Here is a 22,968-nt window from a genome sequence, read left to right as displayed (position 1 = left end):
ACACTTGGGAAATATTAATAAACAATTTTTATGAACTATTACAACAAAGAACTTCAGCAAGAAGGAAAATGATGTTTATGATCTTTGAGTAAACATTTTTAGCCCAACAGTCTCTGCGACCAGATATTGAAAGAGAAAAAATATCAAGCTTATAAAACACCATTTCTCTGTTATCAACTGGAATACACTAATAATAGGATAATGGAAATACATGTTCTTAAAGCATTTCCACAGGAAATGTCCATAATTATGACATTCTAAATCATTTAGCAATTGTATATGCTACATTAACTAAAACAAAGGCATTCCTTATTGCACATTTTTAAATTGGAAGGATACTCTAGCTTAAGTGGGGGATATTTAGGGGGAAAATATTTTGGCTCAAAATGTATACTGCACCAAGGCAGCTTCATTCTGAAAACATAAACCATTTAAAATAAACTTTTATATTTTGAAGCCAATAATCCTTTAACTCTGACTAAGTGTCAGAGGTTAATTTTATGGGCCCTGTTTTTAAGGCCTGTGAACAGCCCTCACTACTCTTGAGAATTAGGTGGAGTTTCATCTTTAAAGCCTGAAGGCATTAAGTCTTTTGCACCAGGTGGTGGCCCATAGTCTTGGGGACCATGAGTTGGAGGTGGTAATGGGGCACCAGGAATGAAGTACTCTCTTGGGCCAAATGAGCCTAAAGGTCTAAATGGTGCTGGTGCAGGTCCTGGAAAAAAATCACGAGGGTCAAAAGGCAAATCCCATTTTCCAGGTGTAACACCTGGTGCATATTCTCTGAAGCCTATTGGTGGACGCATACCAGGACCTGGAAAATAAAAAGGAAGTTATGTAAATACCAGAAATTTCTGAACTAGGGTGATTTCAAGTATGTTAATATAGTCTTTAATTTCTCCCAAGCCTAGAACATCAGCTGGTGAACATTCTGACTTGCCAGATGAGGCAAACTGAGATGGAACAAGTTTAGGTTATAGCCTTTGACCAACCAGCCATGAAGCAACCTATTAAGGATTTAACATGGCTCTACCTAGCTCCAGGCTTGTCTTTTTTCTTTCCCTACTATATAATTGCAGAATTATTTCTATCTCACAAGAGCTCCATTTATATTTGGAAGTATTACCATGACAAGATGATAGATTATGAAATAAGAACTTTACTACATCAAAGAAATTTTGATAAAAGGAAATCTCACTATCTATTACTGTATCCATTAAAAATTCATGAAGTATTTCAGCATGGACTTTACACATGCCATCAGAATCAAGGTGCACGCATGCCCTCCTGGAAAAGGCCTTCCACAGCCACCTAATTAAACCAGGAACATTTATTAGGTAACTGTTAAATCCTCTTTAACACTTCCCTCTGACTTTTTTCAAGGTAAGGAGGGTTTGACTTTTCCTTTTCTATATTCTATAACCTACTGCTTATGCTTCCATTATGGGTGATTACAAACTTTATGTTATAGGATTTTCATATCTGTGACAAAATTTTAAGTTATGGCATGTGTCTCATCCACCTTTCCATCTATTGCAGTGCATATCAACAGATTTTCAACAAACATCTGCAGAAGTAATATTTCTGGCTTTTCTGTATATAGCCCCTTATCCTTGTCTATGAGAGATAGCTATTGCCTATCTCAGTATAAGATTATGTAGTGTCCCATATGTCCCAGAAAACTGGAGGAAAAGTTAAAATGTACTCAGCTTTATCCTTTCATTGTTAAGATCTGAGATAGCAACCAACTGTTTTAGCAAGCAATAGAAGTGGAAGATGAATGTGATTTATAAGTCAATCACTACTGTTCAGATCATCATACCAAATGGTGGAGGAATTGGCCGAGGCCCAAAAGGCCCACTGAGCTGAAGTGGCGGTCCATACCAAATGGGAGGTGGTGGAGGCCGTCCCATCGGGGGTCCCATGAAGGGTACCCCTGAGAAAGGAGGGGGCCCTTTCATAGTCATATGAACCTGCAATTTAAGATTTGAAAGCAGTTAAAAGTTTTAAAATTCCTATGTATTAAGACAAAGTACCAATACCTATAAAAGCTAAAACCCAAAACCTGTCCAGAGAACACCATCAGTGCAACAAAACTCTACCCACCCCTCCTGTGTATTCCCACTGACAGCTTACAGAAGTTGGAAGGATGCCACAAGAGGGAGCAGTTTGTTACTGATTATATCTGCACAGGAAAGGGAAAGGCAAGAGGACTGGCAGGGGTTATTAACAGAGGTGATTTCTGACCAGTATGTCATGCTGTATTCACTACAATCTATTTCAAAGGGAGTCCCCCCATCCCCATCACTTCCCTTTCATCACAATAGCTCATTACTTCCATATTAAGAATGAACAGAATAAAATGAAAAATCCATTCTCTACTCATGTAATAATAGCTACTATTCTACTATATCTTCAGTAAGTCTTTCATATATTATTCAACCTCTGAGATCTTTAAGTAGACTGTCTTGTTTTAAATAAGAGGGAACAAAAGCAAATGGGATATCATAATTTGTTGAAGGCCACACTGCATATTAAAGAACTCAATCCCAGGTTTGCCTCCAAGCCATGCTTTTTCCACCTCTACTCCTCTCTAACAATGGGTCTTTGCTCTCTTTTAAATCTTCTACTACAAAGGGGTTTGGGGTCTTATCTAAGCTGCCCTTAGATTTCTCCAGAGATGTATATTCCTGGAATATATATACACTGGAACTTGAGAAGTATTTTCCATCACAGTGCTATATACACAAATTAGGAAGACAAGCCTTTAATATTTACTTTCATTTACTGTACACCATTTGAGATATTGATTTATCATTTCCTATGAGTAGTGGGTTTGAAACTAAACAATTAAAAATTTATTTTATTATAGAGCTGCAGAAGACCTACTAGATATAATAGCAACACAGTTACAAGAGAATACACTTATGTGAACAAATGAGACCATTTCTTGGGACTGGCTCAAGAGGTCATTTCAGATGATCATTGTTTCACAGAAAATCTGATACCAATCTAATTCAAATCACTCAAAATAGGGTTTGCACAAATGGAGGAATTCTTAAATAACATTCTTCCAAACAAAAATAAAAATGATGAATTATATAATTTATAATGAATTTACTTTGCCTTAGAACATTCAACACAAAACACCATATAAAGTTAGAGTGATAACTTTTCACATTCTGTAGTTCATTATAGTTGTACACACTTAAGCAACATTCCCAAGTTAAAGAGAAAAGTAAGCTCAATATTGCATGCAGTTTAAAGCAAACAAGATCAGTGTCATGCTCTGAATATCCTTCCCATAAATGCACAGAATAAAACCCAATTCAGTTCTCAACCTCTAAGTACTTACTCCAACTGGATGCTCAGTCAAAGAAGTAAGGGTGGAGACTGAGGGGGTCTCAGGTTCTTGGGGAACAGTTTGCTTTTTAAAAAACAAATGGGATAGTACAAATAGAACACAAAGAAGGATAAAGCAAAGAGCAAGTACTGTAGGAAAGCTACATGTTCCTGCATGACCACATGATTCACAGTAACTACAGAACTTACCTTGCCCTCATTCGTCACCTTAGCTGGAGAAGAACTTCTGGAGCTGCTGTTCATGTGAGCTGGACCACATCCTGAGTCTGTTAGAGATCAAAGAATGGATTCAGACTATTCTAACATGAAAAGAATAAAAATACTCCATCCACAATTACAGATTCTTTGAAATTACTTGGTCCCTTTACCAGAGGCAACGGGTTTCCCAGATGCCTCAGAAGACCAGTACGAGGTAAAGGTCCATCCATTGACCTTGGGAAAGAAAGATCAGAGCCCTTGTATGTATTTTTCAGAAGAAATAAACCACTGGTGGACAGGTCAGGGTTCAACAATAACTAGAAAGCAACATGAAAAATGGGTTGCCCAGGGGTTGGTGTCATAGCTCAATTGTAGAGTGTTTGCCTAGCATGTGTGAGGAACTGGGTTTGATTCTCAGCACACATTTAAAAAATAAATAAAGATATCATGTCCATCTACAATTAAAAATATTTTTTAAATGGGTTGCCCAATACGTAAATCACAATTTATGAAGAGACTTAAGTAAAATAAAGAACTGCCTTGGGTTGATAGAACAGGAGATTAATAAGTACTGGTCCTAAACTTTAAGCTATAGACTTAAAGTATGTGTAGGCTGGCTTTTCTTTAGTCTGTATAACCTGACTTCCAATCTTACCAAGACTACAGTCCTATTTAGAATTTGAAATAAGATTCAATATTTCATGTTGGAAATATGTATGCTACATAAAGTTTAAGGCTACTTTTATAATATTTGGGAAAGGAACACCATAGAGATTTAATTTAAAGATAAAGGTTTACACTTCGCAGTGTAAAATTTAAAAGAAAAAAACAATACAGGGACCTCCAGGAAAAAAAAATGTTTTCTATTCTAGAACAGATTTTCCAGAAAACATTCACTAAGATAAAGTAAGAAATTATCTTCTATATATTGTACAGGCCCAAATTCAATGTTTTCATTAGAATATTCAAAAGGGGAAAAAAAACCATGAAGTAGTTTACTATAAAGCAACATGTGAATGCTCACCAAATCCGTTTCTAGGCATATCTTTTTGATTAAGAGTAGCAGAAGGAGGTCTCCCAGCTGGCTCTGCTGTCAGTGGAGGGGAACATTCTCCACCACTCATGGGGGATGGACCAAAAGAGCCATTATGGCTCAGTGGACCTAAAGACCTTACTACTTTAAGGCAGCCTTCTCCCTGACACCAACCCTCACCTCCTGCTTTAGCAAATCATTCAGATTATTTCATAACCATTACACACAGAAATAAAAAGTAATTTACATACATTCTGCACCAAGAAATAAAATAGCTCCTTTTACAAAGTGCCCCCTACCTCTCTGAGGAGGATTTTGTAAATCTGGTCTTCCCAGCATAGGTTTTACAATCCCGGGTTCATCTTGACGCACTGCGATCTTTTGGGTCATTTCCAATAGTCTTGAATATTGAGAAAGAATGGACTGAATTATGAAACAGCAATCTATTCCTTCATAGATAATATCTAGCATAACCTTAAAACACTATAAAACATATAGGAAGATACCAAAATCACATACTTCTGTCTCAAATTAGCAACTTCCATTTTCTCTTCAGCTATAGCTCTTTCTGCAGAACGAGCTTTGAGCTATTAAAGAGAAAATATTCAAATTCAGTTGCAGTAGGCTATGCACAAAATAAAGAAAAGGGGGAAAAAATCTTACCCAATTATCATGAGCTTTCTTCTCATGCATAGCAATCTGAAAAAGACAATACATTAAAAATATGTTTTTAGGGACTCATTATAATAGCCTATAATTGTCTGTATTAGATATCAAGAAATTCTGCAACTACAGGACAGTATTAATTACTACCTGGTTTTTAAACGAGTGCTTGGTTTTCTGTAATGCTTCTTCCATCTCTTCAATTCTCCGCCTAAGAATTACAACAATTGAATAACATTTGAAACATTTCTGACCATTTTCCCTTTATTCCATCAGCTATACTTTTAAAGACTTTATCATACATAAGAAAAACATTTCTATAGTTATATGAATCCAGTGTGATCAAAACTAATACTACAGGCCAGGTGCAATGCCACATGCCAGTAATCCCAATGATTGGGAAGCTGAGGCAGGAGGATCACAAGTTCGAGGTAAGTCTCAGCAATTAAGTGGGAACCTATGCAACTGAGACCCTGTCTCAAAGTAAAAAAAAAAAAAAAAAGGTCTAAGGATGTAGCTTAGTAGTAAAGCACCAAAAATAAATAAATAAATAAATAAATAAATAAAATAAAATAAAGACCCAATACTAATAACTTCTTTATCATTTAATTGCTAGAGATTCTGAATGATAAATTATAATTTCCTTAACTGTTCATCAGTGTTTTCTCAAGTAATTCTGCTAGAAATATCTTCCTCCTTAAAACTTTTTTTCTTTTTTTCAAATTATATCCATAAAAGATTTCCAAGGTCTATCAAATGCCACACTTTTGTGGGTCTTGATACATCACACAGCAAACTGATTTCTTAAAGAATTACTACAACATACAAAACCCCCAGAACTGTTTGCATTGACCAAGTTCCCTATGGTCTTGCCCATTGGGTATAAGTAAATTTTTGTTAACATTTTTCATTTGTAAAGTTGAAATTTATTTTTTCTCCTGTGTGAATTGAATGTATTCATATCCTCTCATTATTTATACTTCCATGCTATTTTCTTCTATCTACATAATGTAAAAAAAGATTAAAAAAGAAAGCCACCACTAGTTTATTAGACATTGACACCCTCCTTTAGAAACTGAACTCACTTGTAATTTTTAACTTCCTGTACAGCGGAAACCACCTTTTCATCTGCAGCTGACAGCTGCTGCTCTTTTTCTAGTCTCTCATATTCTTCTTGGCTCACTTTCCTAAAATAAAGCCAGTTATCAAATCAAAAGTTTCTCTCTGTGAATATCACTTCCCACAATTCTATAAAATGCTTAGGCACATAAAATAGGAATTCAAACCTGCAATTTCGTAAATCAAACTCTGGCAAATCACTTACATTTTCTAATTTTTCCTCTTAATTCTCTATTTACCAGTAAATAAAATAAATTTGAAAACAACATGTGCCCCAAGGGCAAGTCTCCTGTGTGTAAGATAATAAAAACTCACTTTACTTCAATGTGGAAGATCAGGACTGATAAACCTAACATAATTAAACATATTAGGATAAAGCAAGGGATAATTCTTTTCTCGTTTCTGCCATGGGTAGGACACTAAGTATATCTTTGTCATGGAGGAACTCTTTTCTCAATCCAAGACTGGTACCATAATAAAGATATAGTCAATCAAAGAAAAAATCTTCTAGAATATGTCTTTTAGCTATGCAATTAGCCACAGAACATTTTTCACACTTTAGATATATATTTCAAAAGAATTGCAATTAAGCAAAAAGACAAATCTGAGTTTTGATAATGTCTGTCAACCAGAAAAAGAAGCCAAACTGACCCACGATCAGAGTATTATCTACTGACAAGTTTTAACTCTGATCATGAAACTCAAGATGTTCATCTACTGAGACAAAGGTAGCCACATTTAATGATTTTAAAAATACTATTTTCTGCTATCCTTGTACTACTTTAGCCATAGTTCCAATTCAAAAGATAATTAACTTGAAACTTAATTTTCCATAAATCAGAAGAACTATAGTAAAAAAGGATTATTGATACCAAATAGAAAAAGGGGATTATATATTCTTATATAGCTTCTCATTTTATTCTTCAGCCAGTATTTTATGAGTGGCTATAATATACTAGTTACCTTGTAAGATGCTAAAGAATAAAAGAGCTCACTGTTTCAGGTATAAATGACGCCTAAAGGAATATAATAATTTTCCCCACTGGCTTAAGAAGGAATATGGAGAAAACTGAATCTTGAAGGACAGAGAGAATTTTGTTTCCAATTACCAAAGAGTTAGTCTGAGAGCACTAAGAACAATCAAAACATCTTTATAAGAATATAAAATTGTGTTTGAAAGGATACAAGCTAAAAAGGCAGTGAAGATATATGTATGTGGCCAAGATCCATTAGAAAAAGGAATCTCAGAATTACAAGTAAAGCTGGCACTTTAAGGTACTTTTCTCCTAGGTTTACCCACATATTGAAGATAACACAAAGATATAATGAGTCTGAACTAAGCCTTCATCAAATTCCTGGGCTTAGAGGAAAAAAGAAGTGTTTGGGGCTACAAATAAAGGGACCCTTAATAAAAGCCCTAGCCTTTGAGTTTAGATTAGAAAGTACTGCACACTTAAGTGATGAACAGGCAAAAAATCCAAAAGGAACAATACTGAAACATTGAAAAGACAAGTCATTTTTGAATTATCTTAATTGCTGACTAAGTTTGAAGTGACAATCTTACTCAAGTAACCTCAACACTTTTCTATAAGAAGATAACTTCATCTTAGTCCTCAAATTTCATGTATAATTATCACAACAATGTTAGCCAATCAAAACTGACCAGACACTCCATAAGACAAAATTCTGTGAGAAAAAATCCCACAGAAAAGGAAACCACCTAATGGGGTTAACCGCACATGTTTTAAAATCACTGTGCTTTATATAGTCAAAAAAGTAAAGTCAAGATTATGAATTTCAGGTCTGGGAATATAGTTTAGTTGGTAGAGTGCTGCCTTGCATGCACAAGGCTCTGAGTTCAAACCCCAGCACCACAAAAGAGGAAAAAAAAGATTATGAATTTTGTCAAAGGATTAGAAACTATAAAACCAAGAAATAGTTGGGTGTGGTGACCTACATACAGTCGAAGATACTTGGAGGCAGAGGCAGAATGATGAGATTAAAGATAGCTTGGAAAGCAGTAAGACACTAGTCCCTTATGAGAAAGAGCAAGGAGTCTGGGGAGGTAGCTCAATAGTAGAGCACATGGCTCAAGGTCCTGGGTTTGAGCTGTAGTACTGAAATAGGACTGGGGTTGTGGCTCAGTGGTGAAGCACGTGCCCCACATGTGTGGGGCACTGGGATCAGTCCTCAACACCACATAAAATAAATAAAATATTGTGTCAGGCTGGGGATGTGGCTCAAGCAGTAAGGCGCTCGTCTGGCATGTGTGCAGCCCGGGTTCAATCCTCAGCACCACATACAAACAAAGATGTTGTGTCCGCCAAAAACTAAAAAATAAATATTAAAATTATCTTTCTCTCTCTCTTAAAAAAATCCTATAAAAAATAAAATAAAATATTATGTCCATCTACGACTAAAATAATATTTTAAACCCTGAACTTTTTAAAATCCTAAACTCAATGAATGATTTTAACATCAGATTTGGGAAGTAAAATAAATCCTACCGCTTTTAAGACAGGTCAGAAGAAAATATCCAGAAGAAGTAAATCCAGAATGTAAGAGGCAGGGGAAATCAAATTCTAATATGCATTATTATAATCAGAAGAGAGAATGAGGTAAAATCAACATTTAGAAAAAGACTCAAAAATTCAAGAAATGTTTAATGGTCCCAAGCAACATAACTGCAAGAGGAAAAAGTGGGTGGGGTGGGGAAAACTACACCTAGGCACTTCCCAATACAACTGTTAAAAAAAGAGAGAAATGACTACAGGAACTAGGGGAGGGAGATAAGACCAAACAACAATGATAATGGACTCCTTAAAGAAAAAAATTAAAACAGATGGTAATTAATTGGATATTTTCAAATTGCTAAAACTAAGTAACAGTCAAAATTCAGTAGTCAAAAGAAAGATCCTTTAAAAATGGAAACTGGTTTTAACTCTAATCATGAAGTTCATGTCAACCTAATACAGATTATAAAGGTAGCAATATTTAGTGGATAAAATACTATTCTCTGTTTATCCTTGTACTACTTTGATACACTAATCAAATCTATCATTAAAGGACAATGTTCAAATAGAATGAAAATAATTTCAAATAAGAAACCAACAGTGTAGAATGCAGAACTACAGAAACTTTAAATATGTGTATAAATTGAATGAATGTCTTGTGGAGTTCACAGTATATGAAGTACTAACATACGATGCCACAACAGTTATCTGATTCAGGAGCTACTTAAAGCCCATAAAAACAAGTAATAAACCTATTAATCTATGTCAGGTTTTTATTAAATCCAGAATACATACCAAGGCCTTTAAATTATGAGAAGATGAATAAAATTATAATTATAATTATATAATTATAATTCCATTATAATTTATGATTACATCAAGCTTATACAGGTGATGAGGAAAATAATTAAAAATATTTAAACTATTAAAAAGATACAAGGAAGAAAAAAAGAACAGGTCATCAAATAGAAAGCAAATTCTTCATAAACCACAGGCACATATTGACATGGACAGACTTATATTTTAGAAAGTCCACTCAAGCGGCTATAGAGAAAATTACTAAGAATTTGAAATAAATTATATAAAAATATAAATAATGGAGAATGAAGACAGATGACCTAGGTTAGAAACAGAAAAGATGACACAGGCATGAACTAACATAGTACCTGGGGATGAGAAAAAAAGAGTACAAACCACAGATGATGACTGAATGAATTTTGGAGGAGTTGAGGAAAATAGTGCTACAATTTAACTGCATTACAAAGAAAATTAATTGCCATTTAGGTCATTCATATTACTAGTAGGGACAGAGAAAACAAGTGTTCTTTTGAAAAAAAAAGTGATAAAATGAGAAATGTTTCTTTGAAACAGGCCAGGCATTTAGAACTGGCCTGAACAAAAATTTGAGATTCTAAAAAGGTCGCTTGGAGATCACAGAATTTTAGAAAAGTTAATGGAAAGGTTTCAATATTTAATGCATTAATTAGGCAACAGAAGTCAAAATACCTAAAAATAGTTAGGTCTATAAGAAGGTCTGTGTATATATATATCTTGTTAATAAATCAGGTGCAAACAAATAAAATCTGACACAAAAAAAACTATTTTTAGAGAATTCAAGTATTTTTGTGGATTAAAAACTTCAAATGAACTTCCAAAAAATAACTAGCTCCACACTGAGAAGATTAATATATAAATATATACTACAAACAAGTACTTCTGTAATCGTAACTCCTAAAATCCTTGCCACAGTTCAATTTTTAGTGTGAACATCTGAGATACTCAAGTCCAAAACTTGTACCATCAATAAGTAAATATTATTCCTTTTTGAAGTTTTTATTCTACTAAAACATGTTATTCCAAAACACTCAGTATTTTTAAAGGTCCAGAGTTAGAGATACAAGTTCAAAATATTAGAATTACATAACTGATCACAATGAAAGGAAATTAAAATAAATAGTGGGATCATAGAAAGGGTCTAGATCTTTGAGAGGTATTTCCACATCAGTGACTGTTAATACCAGTTTACCACTTCTTGCCTTCATATGAATTTGACAATTGATTACGATGTCCTCACAGCCTTAGTTTATGGTTCCAACTACCTCAGGACTCTTAAGACTGATGATGGAAAGAAAAATGCAACTTATAGGAAACAAAACACAAAGGAAAAAAGACAAATCTCTACTAGATAAAATTATCTGTTAGTTCACACAATGATAACAATAACAAACAATGGAAATCTTACTTTTTTAGTGCCATCTAATTTTGCTGGTAGAGTTCATTTAAAATCTCCACTTTCTGCTTAAGAGTTTTGCATTCCTCTTCCAGTCCAACTTTAGAAGACCGTAGTGAATTGCAGTCACTTTCTAATTTCTTTATTTGGTCTGTAAAGGATAAAACAGCTTATCTCTATATGTGTACAAGGACTTAAGAACTTGTTTGAGGGAGTAGTGCCAAGAAAAGTAAAAAGCATGAAAGCAAGAAGCCATTCTTTATCTTTCCAATAAATTTTTAAGTCTTTCCAACATGGCAATTTCTTCTCAAGAAGAACCCACCTTCTAGATTACATTTTGTGGACATCGAGGCTCTTAGCTTAAGTTGTAAAAGTTTTAGATCCTCTTCAACTACTGATATTGTAGTTTTTGTCTAAAAATTGCAGAAAAGAGAGGTATTCTTAAAAGTGAGGCACAGGAAGAATTCACAGGTACTATGGGACTCTTAGAAAGAACTATACCTGAGAGACATCCATCATCTGCTTAATTTGATCTTTGATCTTCTCGTTCCAATCACCTAAAAAACAAAAGACTTTAGCTTTTTCTTTCCTTACTTTAACTCTATATTCTCCTAACTTCCCTAAACTAAAGAATGATTGTGTTCAAACACTGGAAGAAAAAAATCAATTAAATAATTATACTGATTAGACTAATGACTTTTAAGAGAATTGCAAGCTTAGATTTAAAAAAAAAGAGAGAGGTGAATTTCAGACTGGGGTTGTGGCTCAGTGGTAGAGTGCTCACCTAGCATGTGTGAGGCACTGAGTTTGATCCTCAGCATAAAAATAAATAAAAGTACTGTGTCTGTCTTAAAAAAAGGTGAATTTCTAGTTTGCACAACTAAAATGTTATCTATGCTATTCTTGTAAGATAAAAGCTTTTCTTCTCTCTCAGATCTATCTTCACCTGGGCAATAAGTGTCTTGTTTAGAAAGATTCAATCCTCTATTTTCTCCCTGAATCTACTACCAGGTGTGGTTTGAAATACTTGCTATGTAAGCAATATCCAACTTGGGAGAAAACATCTGGAAATATTTTCCTCATCAGTAAATACTGTTACACTCCCTCTCTAGCTTTCTGATAGTCTCTAGCCTCTGTTCTCACAGCCTTAGTTATGGTTCCAACTGCCTCTGGACTGACTGTGGACCTTAAAACCACAGAGCCATAGAGATGATGAGTATCAAAATCAAGTATCATCTGCATAAGTTAAGAAATAAATTTCTCTTACTGTAGAATGTTCAATACTTAGAGGTATAGGATATGACTATTGTAGCTGCAGTGTACTTACTAGTTTTCAATAGGATAGAAAAAGTCAGTGTTCTTCACATGCCTATTGCTACATTATACCCCAACAACCCACCTCTGCCAATGCAACAGACATATCTATAGATCCAGTGATATGTGTCTACAACCCTGAAGCTTAAGAAAAAATTAAGCCAGCTGAAAAGTGGCATCTGTATACTTAATTAAAGACAGGAAAGCAAAAAAGGATTCAACCTCCCTGAGACTGATCTTACCTGCTAACTCTCCATTGGTTAATTCATCTGACTCATCTCGACTTTGATCCTCAGATTCAGATTCACATTGAAACCGATTCAACTGTGTAATGTGATTAGTCAAAGCCTAGAAAAGAAGCAAAAGGTTGGAAGACTCTCGATTTTAATTCAGAAGATTTCAGGAGAATTCATGAGATGAAACATGTATTTGGAGTATAAACTTACATTAATAGTATCATCTTTTTGACTAAGAGCTACTTGTAAATCTTTCTGGGTCTTCTCAAATGATTTCATTTGTTCACTGAGCTCAGCGTGTGATGTACTCCAGTCTTTTACTTCCTGCTGCAACTGAAAAGTCAAAACACATGAATTCCTATGGGTTAGGGAGGGGTTTCTGCACTGGATATATCAAGACTACAAGACTTAGACAAAGAAATAGAGAGCCATACTCCTCGGTGGCCTGCCTCAATCGAGGGGGTTGAGACCTTGGTTAAGGAAGAGGGCAGAGTGGCCCCAACTCTCACAGCTGCAGTAAGAACATCAGAGCTATCAGGAAGTTGAGCCTGTTTATTGCATTCCCCAGAAAATTGCTGCCAATTCAAATAATTTATCTCCAGGAGGAATGGCTGGGCACATATGACTGTCTCCTAAATTTAGATTCCTTATCATGTAATCTTCCCTTGGCCGGTGAATCAGTAACTATTCAAAAGAGGATCATAAAATACTTAATTTTCTGGTTTAAAAAGTTTCTTTGAGGCTATGCAAGTTAATAACTGATTGACATTTGATAAGAAAAGCAATAATCCAAAAATCCAAAACAGATGGAGACCATATATATGCACTCAATTTGGGGAGCATTGTTTAAACTTTGCATATCTAGAAAAGGTCCTACATGAAAATTCCTTACCTCAGAAACAGATCCAAGAAAGATACAAGATAATGATATTCACTTCTCTAGTTTACATTATGTATGACATCAAATTTTCTTTACCTGCTCTTTCTCCTTCTTAAGCATGGTATTTTCTTTCTGAAGCTGACAGCATTTCAACTTCACCTTCTCTTCACGAAGCTTAGCTTCAGTAAGGAGAATTTGAAGCTAATGAAAAACACTACAGTTAGTGAATTAATTCCAAAGAAGAAACAAAGTTATACTTTCCCAAACAAGACATCATATAGTTCTCATTTTTTGCACATTTTAGCACACCTCAAATTTTTGGTCCGCAACAAAACTAAGATGTAGTACTAATATCCGTTAGCAATAGTTGGCAGCTTTACCTCTGAAAGTTCAGAAGTATTTACTGAAATGACATCTTTAAGCTTCTCTATAGATTTCTTATTTTCCATTATCTGCCAGGTGAAAACAGAACACAAAATATGCATTAGGATTTCAGTAGAAATACTGATATATGTGTGTGTGTGTGTGTGTGTGTGTGTGTGTGTGTGTGTGTGTATGTACACATACATATATATACTAAAAAAGATAAACACAACAAAATTTTTGTCAAGCCATCCCATTACATTTCAGGTAAATGCAGGGGATCCAGCTTTGGACTAAGCAAAAAATCAAGAACTGAAAGAGATGAGGGAAAATGAAGTCATCAATATTTCATGGCATCCACAACCTTACTGTTTATGAAATAACCAGAAAAAAGTTCAAAGTATAGAAAATCATAATGCAATAAGTAAATAAAATGTTTTAAAGCATAGAAAATTAACTAATTAATTACTGTTTCAAGTAAACCAGTTCAAATTAGTAATTTTTTTTCTAGTGATAGAGAAAAAATTTCCCAAGATCATTTTTAAAATTTTCTTATCTGAAGTAAAAAATGATAAAATTTAAGGAAGAATAGACTAATCTCACATACAGAAGAATTCCAAAAAAATTATAAAGATACTTGCTCCTTAAGGAAGTGGACATAAATCTGCAATCTTTGTTTGCAATGCCTGGGATTGAATCCTGGGCCTCATGCATGCTAGGCAAGTGCTCTACCATGAGCTGCATCCTGAGCTTGTAACTCTTCATACTTTAACTGTGGGCTGTGCATGGTAACTTCCAAAGAATACAATATGAAAAGGATTGGAAAGAATTTTTACAGTGGAGAAATCTGATAAATACTACCTCAGCTAGGTGATCAAGCTTACTTGGGGGTAGGATATTTCAGAACACACTCTCTACCATCTTTTGCAACTTTTATGTAATTACAGAAACTTATAGAAATTGAAAATGAAATATGTAAGTAAAAAATTTTTAAGTTGTTGTATCAGTACTTAAAAGTTCCACAAAATGGGCAGAAGTGGGTTCAACTTCCTTGACTCCTAATCTTACTTTAGTTAACAGCTGGACTAAGTTCAACTTAACCAATTTTACAAAATATTTCAAAAGCCAAATTGCAGTAATACTTAGCAGCAAAACTCTTACCAAGTCCTGATTCTTAGCTTTCTGTTCTCTCTCAGATTCTAACATAACATGAAGACTTTTAGCTCCCTCATCCAGAAGTTCTTTAGCTTTTTCAAGAAGCTTCATTTTATCCTGGAAAAAAAAAGGTGTCAAGATTACTCACTCATTACATTTACTTTTGAGTTTAGAATGTAATTCCCCCCAAAGAAGGGATTTTTACCTTATAATTAGTTGCTTCATCAGAAAGAATCATATTTTGTTTCATGGTCTCTTGGACCTGTTTCTTTGATTCCTTCATCTATGTAAATAAAGCATTCAGAATTAAGATACACAAATTATAGTGCTACCATACAAGTTACTTCCAAACAAGTGACCCTTTCCAGAAGAAAGCAGTACTTAATACATATGACTGTTTAGAATTTGAATGATTTGTAGGAAATAATGAAACAAAAATTTTAAAATATGATTTTTAAATTAAAACAGGTAGGAATGATTCAAGCTAGAACCAAGGGAGAAAGAAACAAAAAAATAATTATACCTTCTGTTCATAATTTGACAATTTCTGCATTAGTTCTTCATTTTCTTTCATGAAATTGTTCACCTTTTGGAAATTTGCTGTTCATTGACTAAAAGGGGGAAATACACAAGATTATTACAATCACTAAATGAAATTCAATTACTCAATCTACTAAAAGCAAAGACATGTTATATGGTACTATGAGGAAATACTTCTTAGCATAACTATTATGCTTTTAAAAAGCAATCTATGCTTATTAGCAATAAGAGTATAAAAATTATTAGAATTTAAGAAAAATATAAGAACAATGATATTTTGCTGGGTGCAGTGGTGCACACCTGTAATCCCAGTGGCTCAGGAGGCTGAGCTAGAAGGATTCCAAGTTCAAAGCCAGCCTCAGCAAGAGCCAGACACTAAGCAACTAAGTGAGACTTGGTCTCTAAATATAGGGGGTTGGCGATGTGGCTCAGTAGAGTGCCCCAGAGTTCAATCCCAGGAACCCCTCCCATCCAAAATGATATTTCAATTTAAGTTTATTTCACAGATGGGAAATACAGTAAAGTGTTGTAGCTTGATATTCCCCCCTTCTCAAAACACTTTCTTTTCCGAAAATGGAATCATTTAATTCTTTGCAAAGAAAAACAGAAATGAAAACATACTGATTCACATTACCATTCTTCAAATTATCTACTCAATTACTTAATGCATGATTAAATCATTAAAATAGAAATACTCTTCAAATGTAATACATCTGCATTACATCAATATTCAAAGTTAATCTGCCCCAAATTAAAACTTATCATCATCTCCCTATCCACAATTTGTTCCTCCTCTTTATCTCCTATCTCAGAGTTGGAACCATCATCATCTACTCTATTATCCATGCTAGCAACCTAGGAATAGTAAAATTTTCAGGAGGTAAAAAAGATAATAGACATTAAAAGTCACTGTATCTACTTCTAACATACATGAAACACACATCAAACACCAATACAAAGGGTTATTACAAGTTTAATAAACCTAAAAATTTACCTTGATATACTCTATCTTTTACCTAGAAGAGAGAAAAAAGATTAAATTTGATGTCAAACATCTGCTCAATAGAAACAGCATTCCTAAAACAACAGTCAGAATCATAACCAAGTGAGAATTTAATAACATTCTGGTTCAGGATAATAATTTATAGGATTAAAAATAAGTAAAGGTTAACAAGCCTTTTAAATTTAATTGGTAGTGATATTTCATAAATAGACTCTGACATAAAAACACTAAGATATGTACCTTATTTCACAGCAAAGATGTGTGTATGTGTGTGTGTGTGTGTGTGTGTGTGTGTGTGTGTGTGTATACTGAAAATCATTTACTTGACAATTCTAAATAACCAGGATAAAGTCTAGAAACAATGACTATTCAAAAGAAATCTGAGGAAACAATATTAAATGCATAATCTTTGTACTAAGATATGCCACTTTCACTCACCAGAAAACATCTTAGAACTCCAATTTAAATTTGGCTATTGGCTGAATTTAGAAACTAAGAGGCTACATCATCTTATTTCTGCAAACCACTAAATATATAGCAAGAAATCTGAAAGGAAAGACTGCTTGAAGAAAATGCACAAGCAATAAGAGAAATGACAATTAACATATTCTGGAAAGGACAAAAACAATCGTTTCCAAAAAACAGCAATAAACTACCTGATAATAAAACCTAAGCAGAAATTTTTTTAAAACATCACTAAATTTCTTTGTAACTTAGCATATTACTTGTCCTTTCAAATGTTATAAATGGTGATGGGATATTCAGATGTGTCCACGGATCATCCAGGAGATCTTCGTAACAGGAAATTGCATTCAGAAAACTCCAACACAGAAAAAAATGAACATTTCTTTAATGTCATAGCCTTGCTAACCTTTTACTCAAAATGACAACAGAGGAAAATGGGAAGTAGCATAAAAGCAGTCATCTAAGGTAGGGAGACTAAAGTTTTAAAGTCAAATGCTGAAACTGAGGAGCAACAAGCTAGGAACCACATCCCACATAACCTAGTGAAAAGAGAAACAGGTACCAGGGTTCTTGAAATGAAAGAAACAAGAGAGAGAAATATAAAATGTTTTCCCTTCTCTTTATCCTTCTATTTCCTTTTTACTTTTAGCTGAGAAAAAGTTCATTGAGATTAGAAAATTCCTCACAGGAATCCAGGCAAACAATTCTTCTATTTAAGAAGGGAATACTTTTTAAGAGATTTTACACTCAATTGTACAAGGAGAGGAAACTTATCTTAACAATGATATGTCTGAAATAATTAAGAAATCAGAAAAAGAACACTCAGATTTGAAAAGATTTGTATCCAATGCTTTTGGCCTCTTTAACTGTTAGGCTTTTCATATGCAAAGTCCATTTACCTAAAATAATTTTCTTCCAATTATGTTAAATAACTATGAAACAGAATGACCTACAGTACAAACATAAGTATGTATAAGCGCATATATATACCTACAGTACAAACATAAGTATGTATAAGCGCATATATATATACACATATATATATACACATATATACACACACACACACACACACACACACACACACTTATACATATATGTACACACATACACAGAGATAGACTAATTCTGCTCAGGAAAAAAAAAACCTTAATGAACAAAACATTTAATGGATTTTTGGACAACACATAATCTATACTTCCAAATAAAAAGGTATTTTCTGTACATATGATCAAATCATAAAATCTGGGAAAAATTTATATAAAAGACTGGAAAAATTATATCATCTCCTTTTTCTCACTTTACTGTATTTCTTTGCAGCATTTCCCCCTGTTTGTATGTTTATATTAACATACAGTTCATCGACATTTAAATCTTAGTTTCTGCTTTTTTTCCCACTTCACATTTAATTGTGAGCATTTTCTGTACCTCAAAGCTTTGAAATAAATAAATCTGCCTACTATTCCACTAATCGAACATACAATAACCCCTAAATGAATTATGTTGTGCTAAGTCTTCAATCTAATACACTGTTCCATTGAAAAACATTACCAAAATCTTCAAAGCATAGTTATTTCTTTAAGATAGATTACTAGACATATATGCTACATAAAAGGATATTTATCTAACCTATCCCATCTTTTATCCCACTTTTAAGACTTCTGATACATATGAAACTACTGGTCAGGATGGCTGTAAGAATTACCAGTTCTACCAACTGCACCCACACTAAATTATTTTATAATGTTAGTTTGACTTAAACCACTATTTTGTGTTTTAGCAATTGAAAAAGAAAAAAAGGGGGGGCAGTGACTATATAAAATAATCCTTGTGCTTATGTGCTAAGGTATAAGTAAGTTAATTTACTCACAAGAGCAGTTCTCCAAGAGAAAATGACAAAGGATACAATCCCAAAGAAAACAGCGAATACTACAGGCTTCCATGGTAGTCCATAAAAATCAGGCCCAGGTTGAGTATCATCAGGCAATGTAGTAAACAGCTTAAACAGACAAATTAGAAGAAATGGGAAACCTTAAATTTATAACAAAACAGTCACAAAGAATCATGGCAATTCTAAACCAACTTCCTCATCAGAAATCCACCTCCTCAATATTTTCCAATAGCTTCTTCAAGAGAGAGGATACTGGCAGTCTCATATTTTTTGTTCGCTTCCAGTGTTTTCAAGTATAATGAATCTAAATACTTTTTAAAAATATTTATTTATGTATCTTTAGTTTTAGGGTGGACACATTGTTTTGTTTTTATATGGTGCTGAGGATCGAACCCAGTGCCTCATGTATGCTAGGCAAGCGCTCTACTGAACCACAACCCCAGCCCGAATCTAAATACTTTAAATTGAGCATACATTTCCAGTTTGTAACAGGCCCTATATCATCACATAGTCTAACACCTGGCTAGAATCCCTCTGGATCATTCTTTTCTCTTAGATAACCTGGTTTTTATAATTTAAAATATTCATTTAAGACAAAACTTAAATACATGAAAGAACTAATTAATTTTATGGCAACAAATAAAAACAATGACGATATATGTATAAGATTTTAAATCTTACTTCCATTCCACTCTTATATACAGATACGTGACATATAATTTCAGACAACTCTTGAAAACTGGCTTGGATAAACTTCTCTGAATTTAACATCCTTCTATAAAATTCAGAGCCTAATTTTAAATGGTTGCTCAAAGGCAGTGCAGTAAACACCTGCCAACTCTTCCCTGTTTTCACCGCCCTCTACACGTAATACGAGATAACTGTCACTTGGGCCCAATTCCCCAGCAGTCTCCTTAGGGAAAAGACCTGTAGTAACATTAGCTGTTTGGATTGTTGGCTGCATTTCAGAACATACCATGAGGTTGTCACCTTTATTCCGTCAAAAAAAAAGTGCAAGTGGGGAGAGCTCAAGTACACTCTCACCAGCCTCGCTTAACCATACAGTCACGTCCTGCCTGCCTTGGGCCTGACACACTCCATTTCTCCGTCACCACGACAGTCAGTGCACCCACTCCGCCAGAACTCAGCCACCCGACAGGGGTCCCAGGAGCTCTGGGTCCCCCAGGGAAACAGTGACAGAAGGCACAGTGGCAGGTACTGAGTCCATGGTGTAGGGACGGCTGAGTGGAAGCGACGCTTCCCTGCAGAACAGCACAGGACCCTCTCTTTCACCGTTTCCTACTTCAGTAGGACCCAGCGCAGGGGGCGGGTACTGGGAGTGAACTTTGCCTTCCTCCACCACAGGCGCTTTCCGCCCAAGGCACGTAAAACCAGTCATCAGAGGAAGCCCCTGGGTGGACTGCAGTGAGCAGACAGAGGATGCTGAGGGGCGTGGCGGGGAGCGGGAAGAACCAACTGCGGAGCCCAGCGGGGGACAGCGCCAGTAGAGCCAAGTGGAAGAGTCCAAATGAAAGGACTCCAGAAGGAAAGAGGCTCACCTGTCCCCGGAACTTGGAGAGGACCGGCGATTTAGAAGGCCCTGGAGGAAGCCAGGGAAACTAGCAGAAGGGGATTATAGGCAGAGACTAGGAAAAAGGAGAAAGTCAGGCCTCCCAGCCCCTCCCAGAGCAAAACCCTTTTGTCAACGTGTTGAGACACCAGGTACCTACCTGCCCCCAAAAGTGCAGACAGAAGAGGAGAAGCTTCTCCTGCTCCCTTCTAAAGGACTACTGCTCGGACTGGGCTTTCCTTCCCTGCTCACTCTAGTCCTGTTACTTTCTCCAATTGTGGATGACACTCTTTTTAAAAAAGCCTAACCCTAAGGAATCATGTCATTATCACCCCACGCTGGTGGCTTCATTTCTGGATGCCACATTTTAGGGTTGCATGACTTGTGGAAAAGAACAGAATCATGAATAGCCCGAAAAGCACGTGCTAAAAATTGAAGAAACTGGGGACATTTAACTTGGGGAGGAAATGAACATCTGTGGATCTTTAAAAATCTGTCGTCAAGTTGAATATAGTCAATTCAAAAGAACAAGAATAAGCAGGAAAGCACTGAAAAAGAAGAGCAATGAAGGGTACAGGGAGGGCAGACTATATAATTAATTCATGTACCCTCGTCCAAGCCCAGGAATACATAGAGATTGTGGGACAGAATAGAGAATCCAGAAACAGAACCAACTGGACATTTGGGGTACAATAAAAGTTAGTTTGGGGAAAATAGACTTTCTAATAAGTAGCGTTACCACATGGAAAATTATAAAATTGGATTTTTCTCTACTTATTCAAAAGATAAACTACAAATGGATAAGAAACATGAATGTAAAATAGAAAATAAACAAGTACTAGAAAATATTAAGTGAAATTTTCTATGTATTATGAGTGGGCAAAACCTGCCTCATTGAAAAAATCTTTCCTGGCTGTATCTAAACCTGCTACACACACACACACACACACACACACACACACACACACACACGCAGTTTGACAATGACAAACTGAGAAAAAATATTTGCAACATATTATTGTCCAAAGAATCATGTTCCTGAAATATAAAGAACATTATAAATAAAATGGCCAGCAAACCTATACAAAAATGGGCTGAAGAAATAAACAGATCTCAGGAAAAGAAATGCAAATAGCTATAACATATGGAAACATGCTCTGCTTAGCTCATAATGAACAAAATACAAATTAAACCACACCAAGACACCATTTCTCACTTGCATTGGCAAGATCCAAACGTTTGACAACATACTCAGTAGGTGAGAGAATGTGGGGGAATACAAATTCTCAGACACTGCTAATAAGTATACAAAATGATACAACCCTTATGAATGAGATTTGGCAACATCTCCCAAAACTGCTTATATATTTACCTATTAACTCAACAATCCCACTTTTTTTTTTTTAACTTTTTCAGTGCTGGGGAAGGGTATCTTGGGCAAGTGCTCTACTGCTGAGCTATAGTCCACCAGCCCTAATTTCTAAAGATACTGGGAATACAACAACAAATGTTTAAAACTTGTATTTACCAAACTATGTTATTCAAGCATTAATTATAACAATACAAGATGGTCACAAAAGGCTGAAATAACCGTCATCAATGAAAGTTGTTGAATAAACCAAAGAAGAAAGAAAATAATTTTAAATACTGCTAAGAGCTGGTTTCCGGAATACATTTTTTAAAAATGAAGTAGAGAAAAATATTTATAGAATACTATTTGTATCTTAGAAAGTGAAAAAAGATGAATATATTATTTCTTATAGCTTTGAGGTAAAACTGACATGCAATAAATTACATGTATTTAAAGTGTGCAATTTGATGAATTTTAACATGAAATTATGAAATCACCATTATAATCAAGATAATATACACATCCTTTACTTCCAAAAATATTCTCATTCTCTAGGTAATTTTGCCCTTTGTCACCCCTCTTTCTTGCCCCCCACTTTCCCATTCCTCCAGCAAAATGTCTTATCTTAATAGATTGCTTTGTTTTCCTCAAGTTTTATGTGTATGGGATAATATATTATATTTTCTATGGCTTCTCTTATTCAGCATAATTTGAGATTCATCTACATCAGTTTATCTATCATCTATTTTTATTGCTGAGTAGCATTTCATTACATGTACATACCACAATTTTTCTATCATCTATTGATAGACATTTGGATTTTTTTCCAGTTTGGGGCTTTTACAAATAAAATAGCCAAGAACACTGATATAAAATTCCTCCTATTGCTATATAACTTATCTTTTCTTTGGAAAAGAATGGTTGGATATGACTGGTGTATGTTTACCTTTTTAAGAAGGTGATTCTACCACTTTATATCCCCACCAGATGTGTACCCATCCAGTTCCTCCATCTCTTCTCCAACCACTCAGCACAATTGTCTTTAATATTAGATATTTAATAAGTGTGTAGTGGTAACTCT

General features: G+C 34.8%; 2 protein-coding genes across 2 annotated transcripts in view; both read right to left on the bottom strand.

Moving 5' to 3' along the window:
- Positions 1-9: 9 nt before the first annotated feature.
- On the bottom strand, positions 10-1,982 carry LOC144373298 (transport and Golgi organization protein 1 homolog). The gene is made up of 2 exons (XM_078036392.1): positions 1,823-1,982; positions 10-814 (listed from the first exon to the last, which is right to left on the bottom strand). Exons 1-2 carry the CDS (start codon positions 1,965-1,967, stop codon positions 537-539), a joined length of 423 nt encoding a protein of 140 aa, XP_077892518.1. The 5' UTR covers positions 1,968-1,982; the 3' UTR covers positions 10-536.
- A 3,448-nt stretch (positions 1,983-5,430) lies between these two features.
- Positions 5,431-22,968, bottom strand: part of LOC144373294 (transport and Golgi organization protein 1 homolog) — a 32,247-nt gene continuing 14,709 nt past the window's right edge. The window contains exons 2-13 of the mRNA XM_078036389.1: positions 15,591-15,667; positions 15,273-15,350; positions 15,074-15,184; positions 13,930-14,001; positions 13,646-13,750; positions 12,880-13,002; positions 12,676-12,781; positions 11,621-11,676; positions 11,442-11,532; positions 11,132-11,270; positions 6,343-6,444; positions 5,431-5,468 (exon numbers count right to left, since the gene is read on the bottom strand). Coding sequence (XP_077892515.1) covers positions 11,146-11,270; positions 11,442-11,532; positions 11,621-11,676; positions 12,676-12,781; positions 12,880-13,002; positions 13,646-13,750; positions 13,930-14,001; positions 15,074-15,184; positions 15,273-15,350; positions 15,591-15,667 — 944 coding nt within the window. The 3' untranslated portion in view covers positions 5,431-5,468; positions 6,343-6,444; positions 11,132-11,145. The remainder of the gene's footprint in view (positions 5,469-6,342; positions 6,445-11,131; positions 11,271-11,441; positions 11,533-11,620; positions 11,677-12,675; positions 12,782-12,879; positions 13,003-13,645; positions 13,751-13,929; positions 14,002-15,073; positions 15,185-15,272; positions 15,351-15,590; positions 15,668-22,968) is intronic.

Source organism: Ictidomys tridecemlineatus, unplaced genomic scaffold, assembly GCF_052094955.1.
Source record: "Ictidomys tridecemlineatus isolate mIctTri1 unplaced genomic scaffold, mIctTri1.hap1 Scaffold_35, whole genome shotgun sequence".
NCBI lineage: Eukaryota > Metazoa > Chordata > Mammalia > Rodentia > Sciuridae > Ictidomys > Ictidomys tridecemlineatus.
Note: the sequence above shows the minus strand (reverse complement) of the source record. Positions and strands in the feature narration are given on the sequence as shown.

What these genes read in the sequence shown, in the direction of transcription:
- LOC144373298 (XM_078036392.1), bottom strand. Translation starts at nt 1,967, where the DNA reads ATGACTATGAAAGGGCCCCCTCCTTTCTCAGGGGTACCCTTCATGGGA. An exon ending in GCCAATTCCTCCACCATTTG is followed by an intron (nt 815 to 1,822) that starts GTATGATGATCT and finishes TTTATTTTCCAG; the next exon opens with GTCCTGGTATGCGTCCACCA.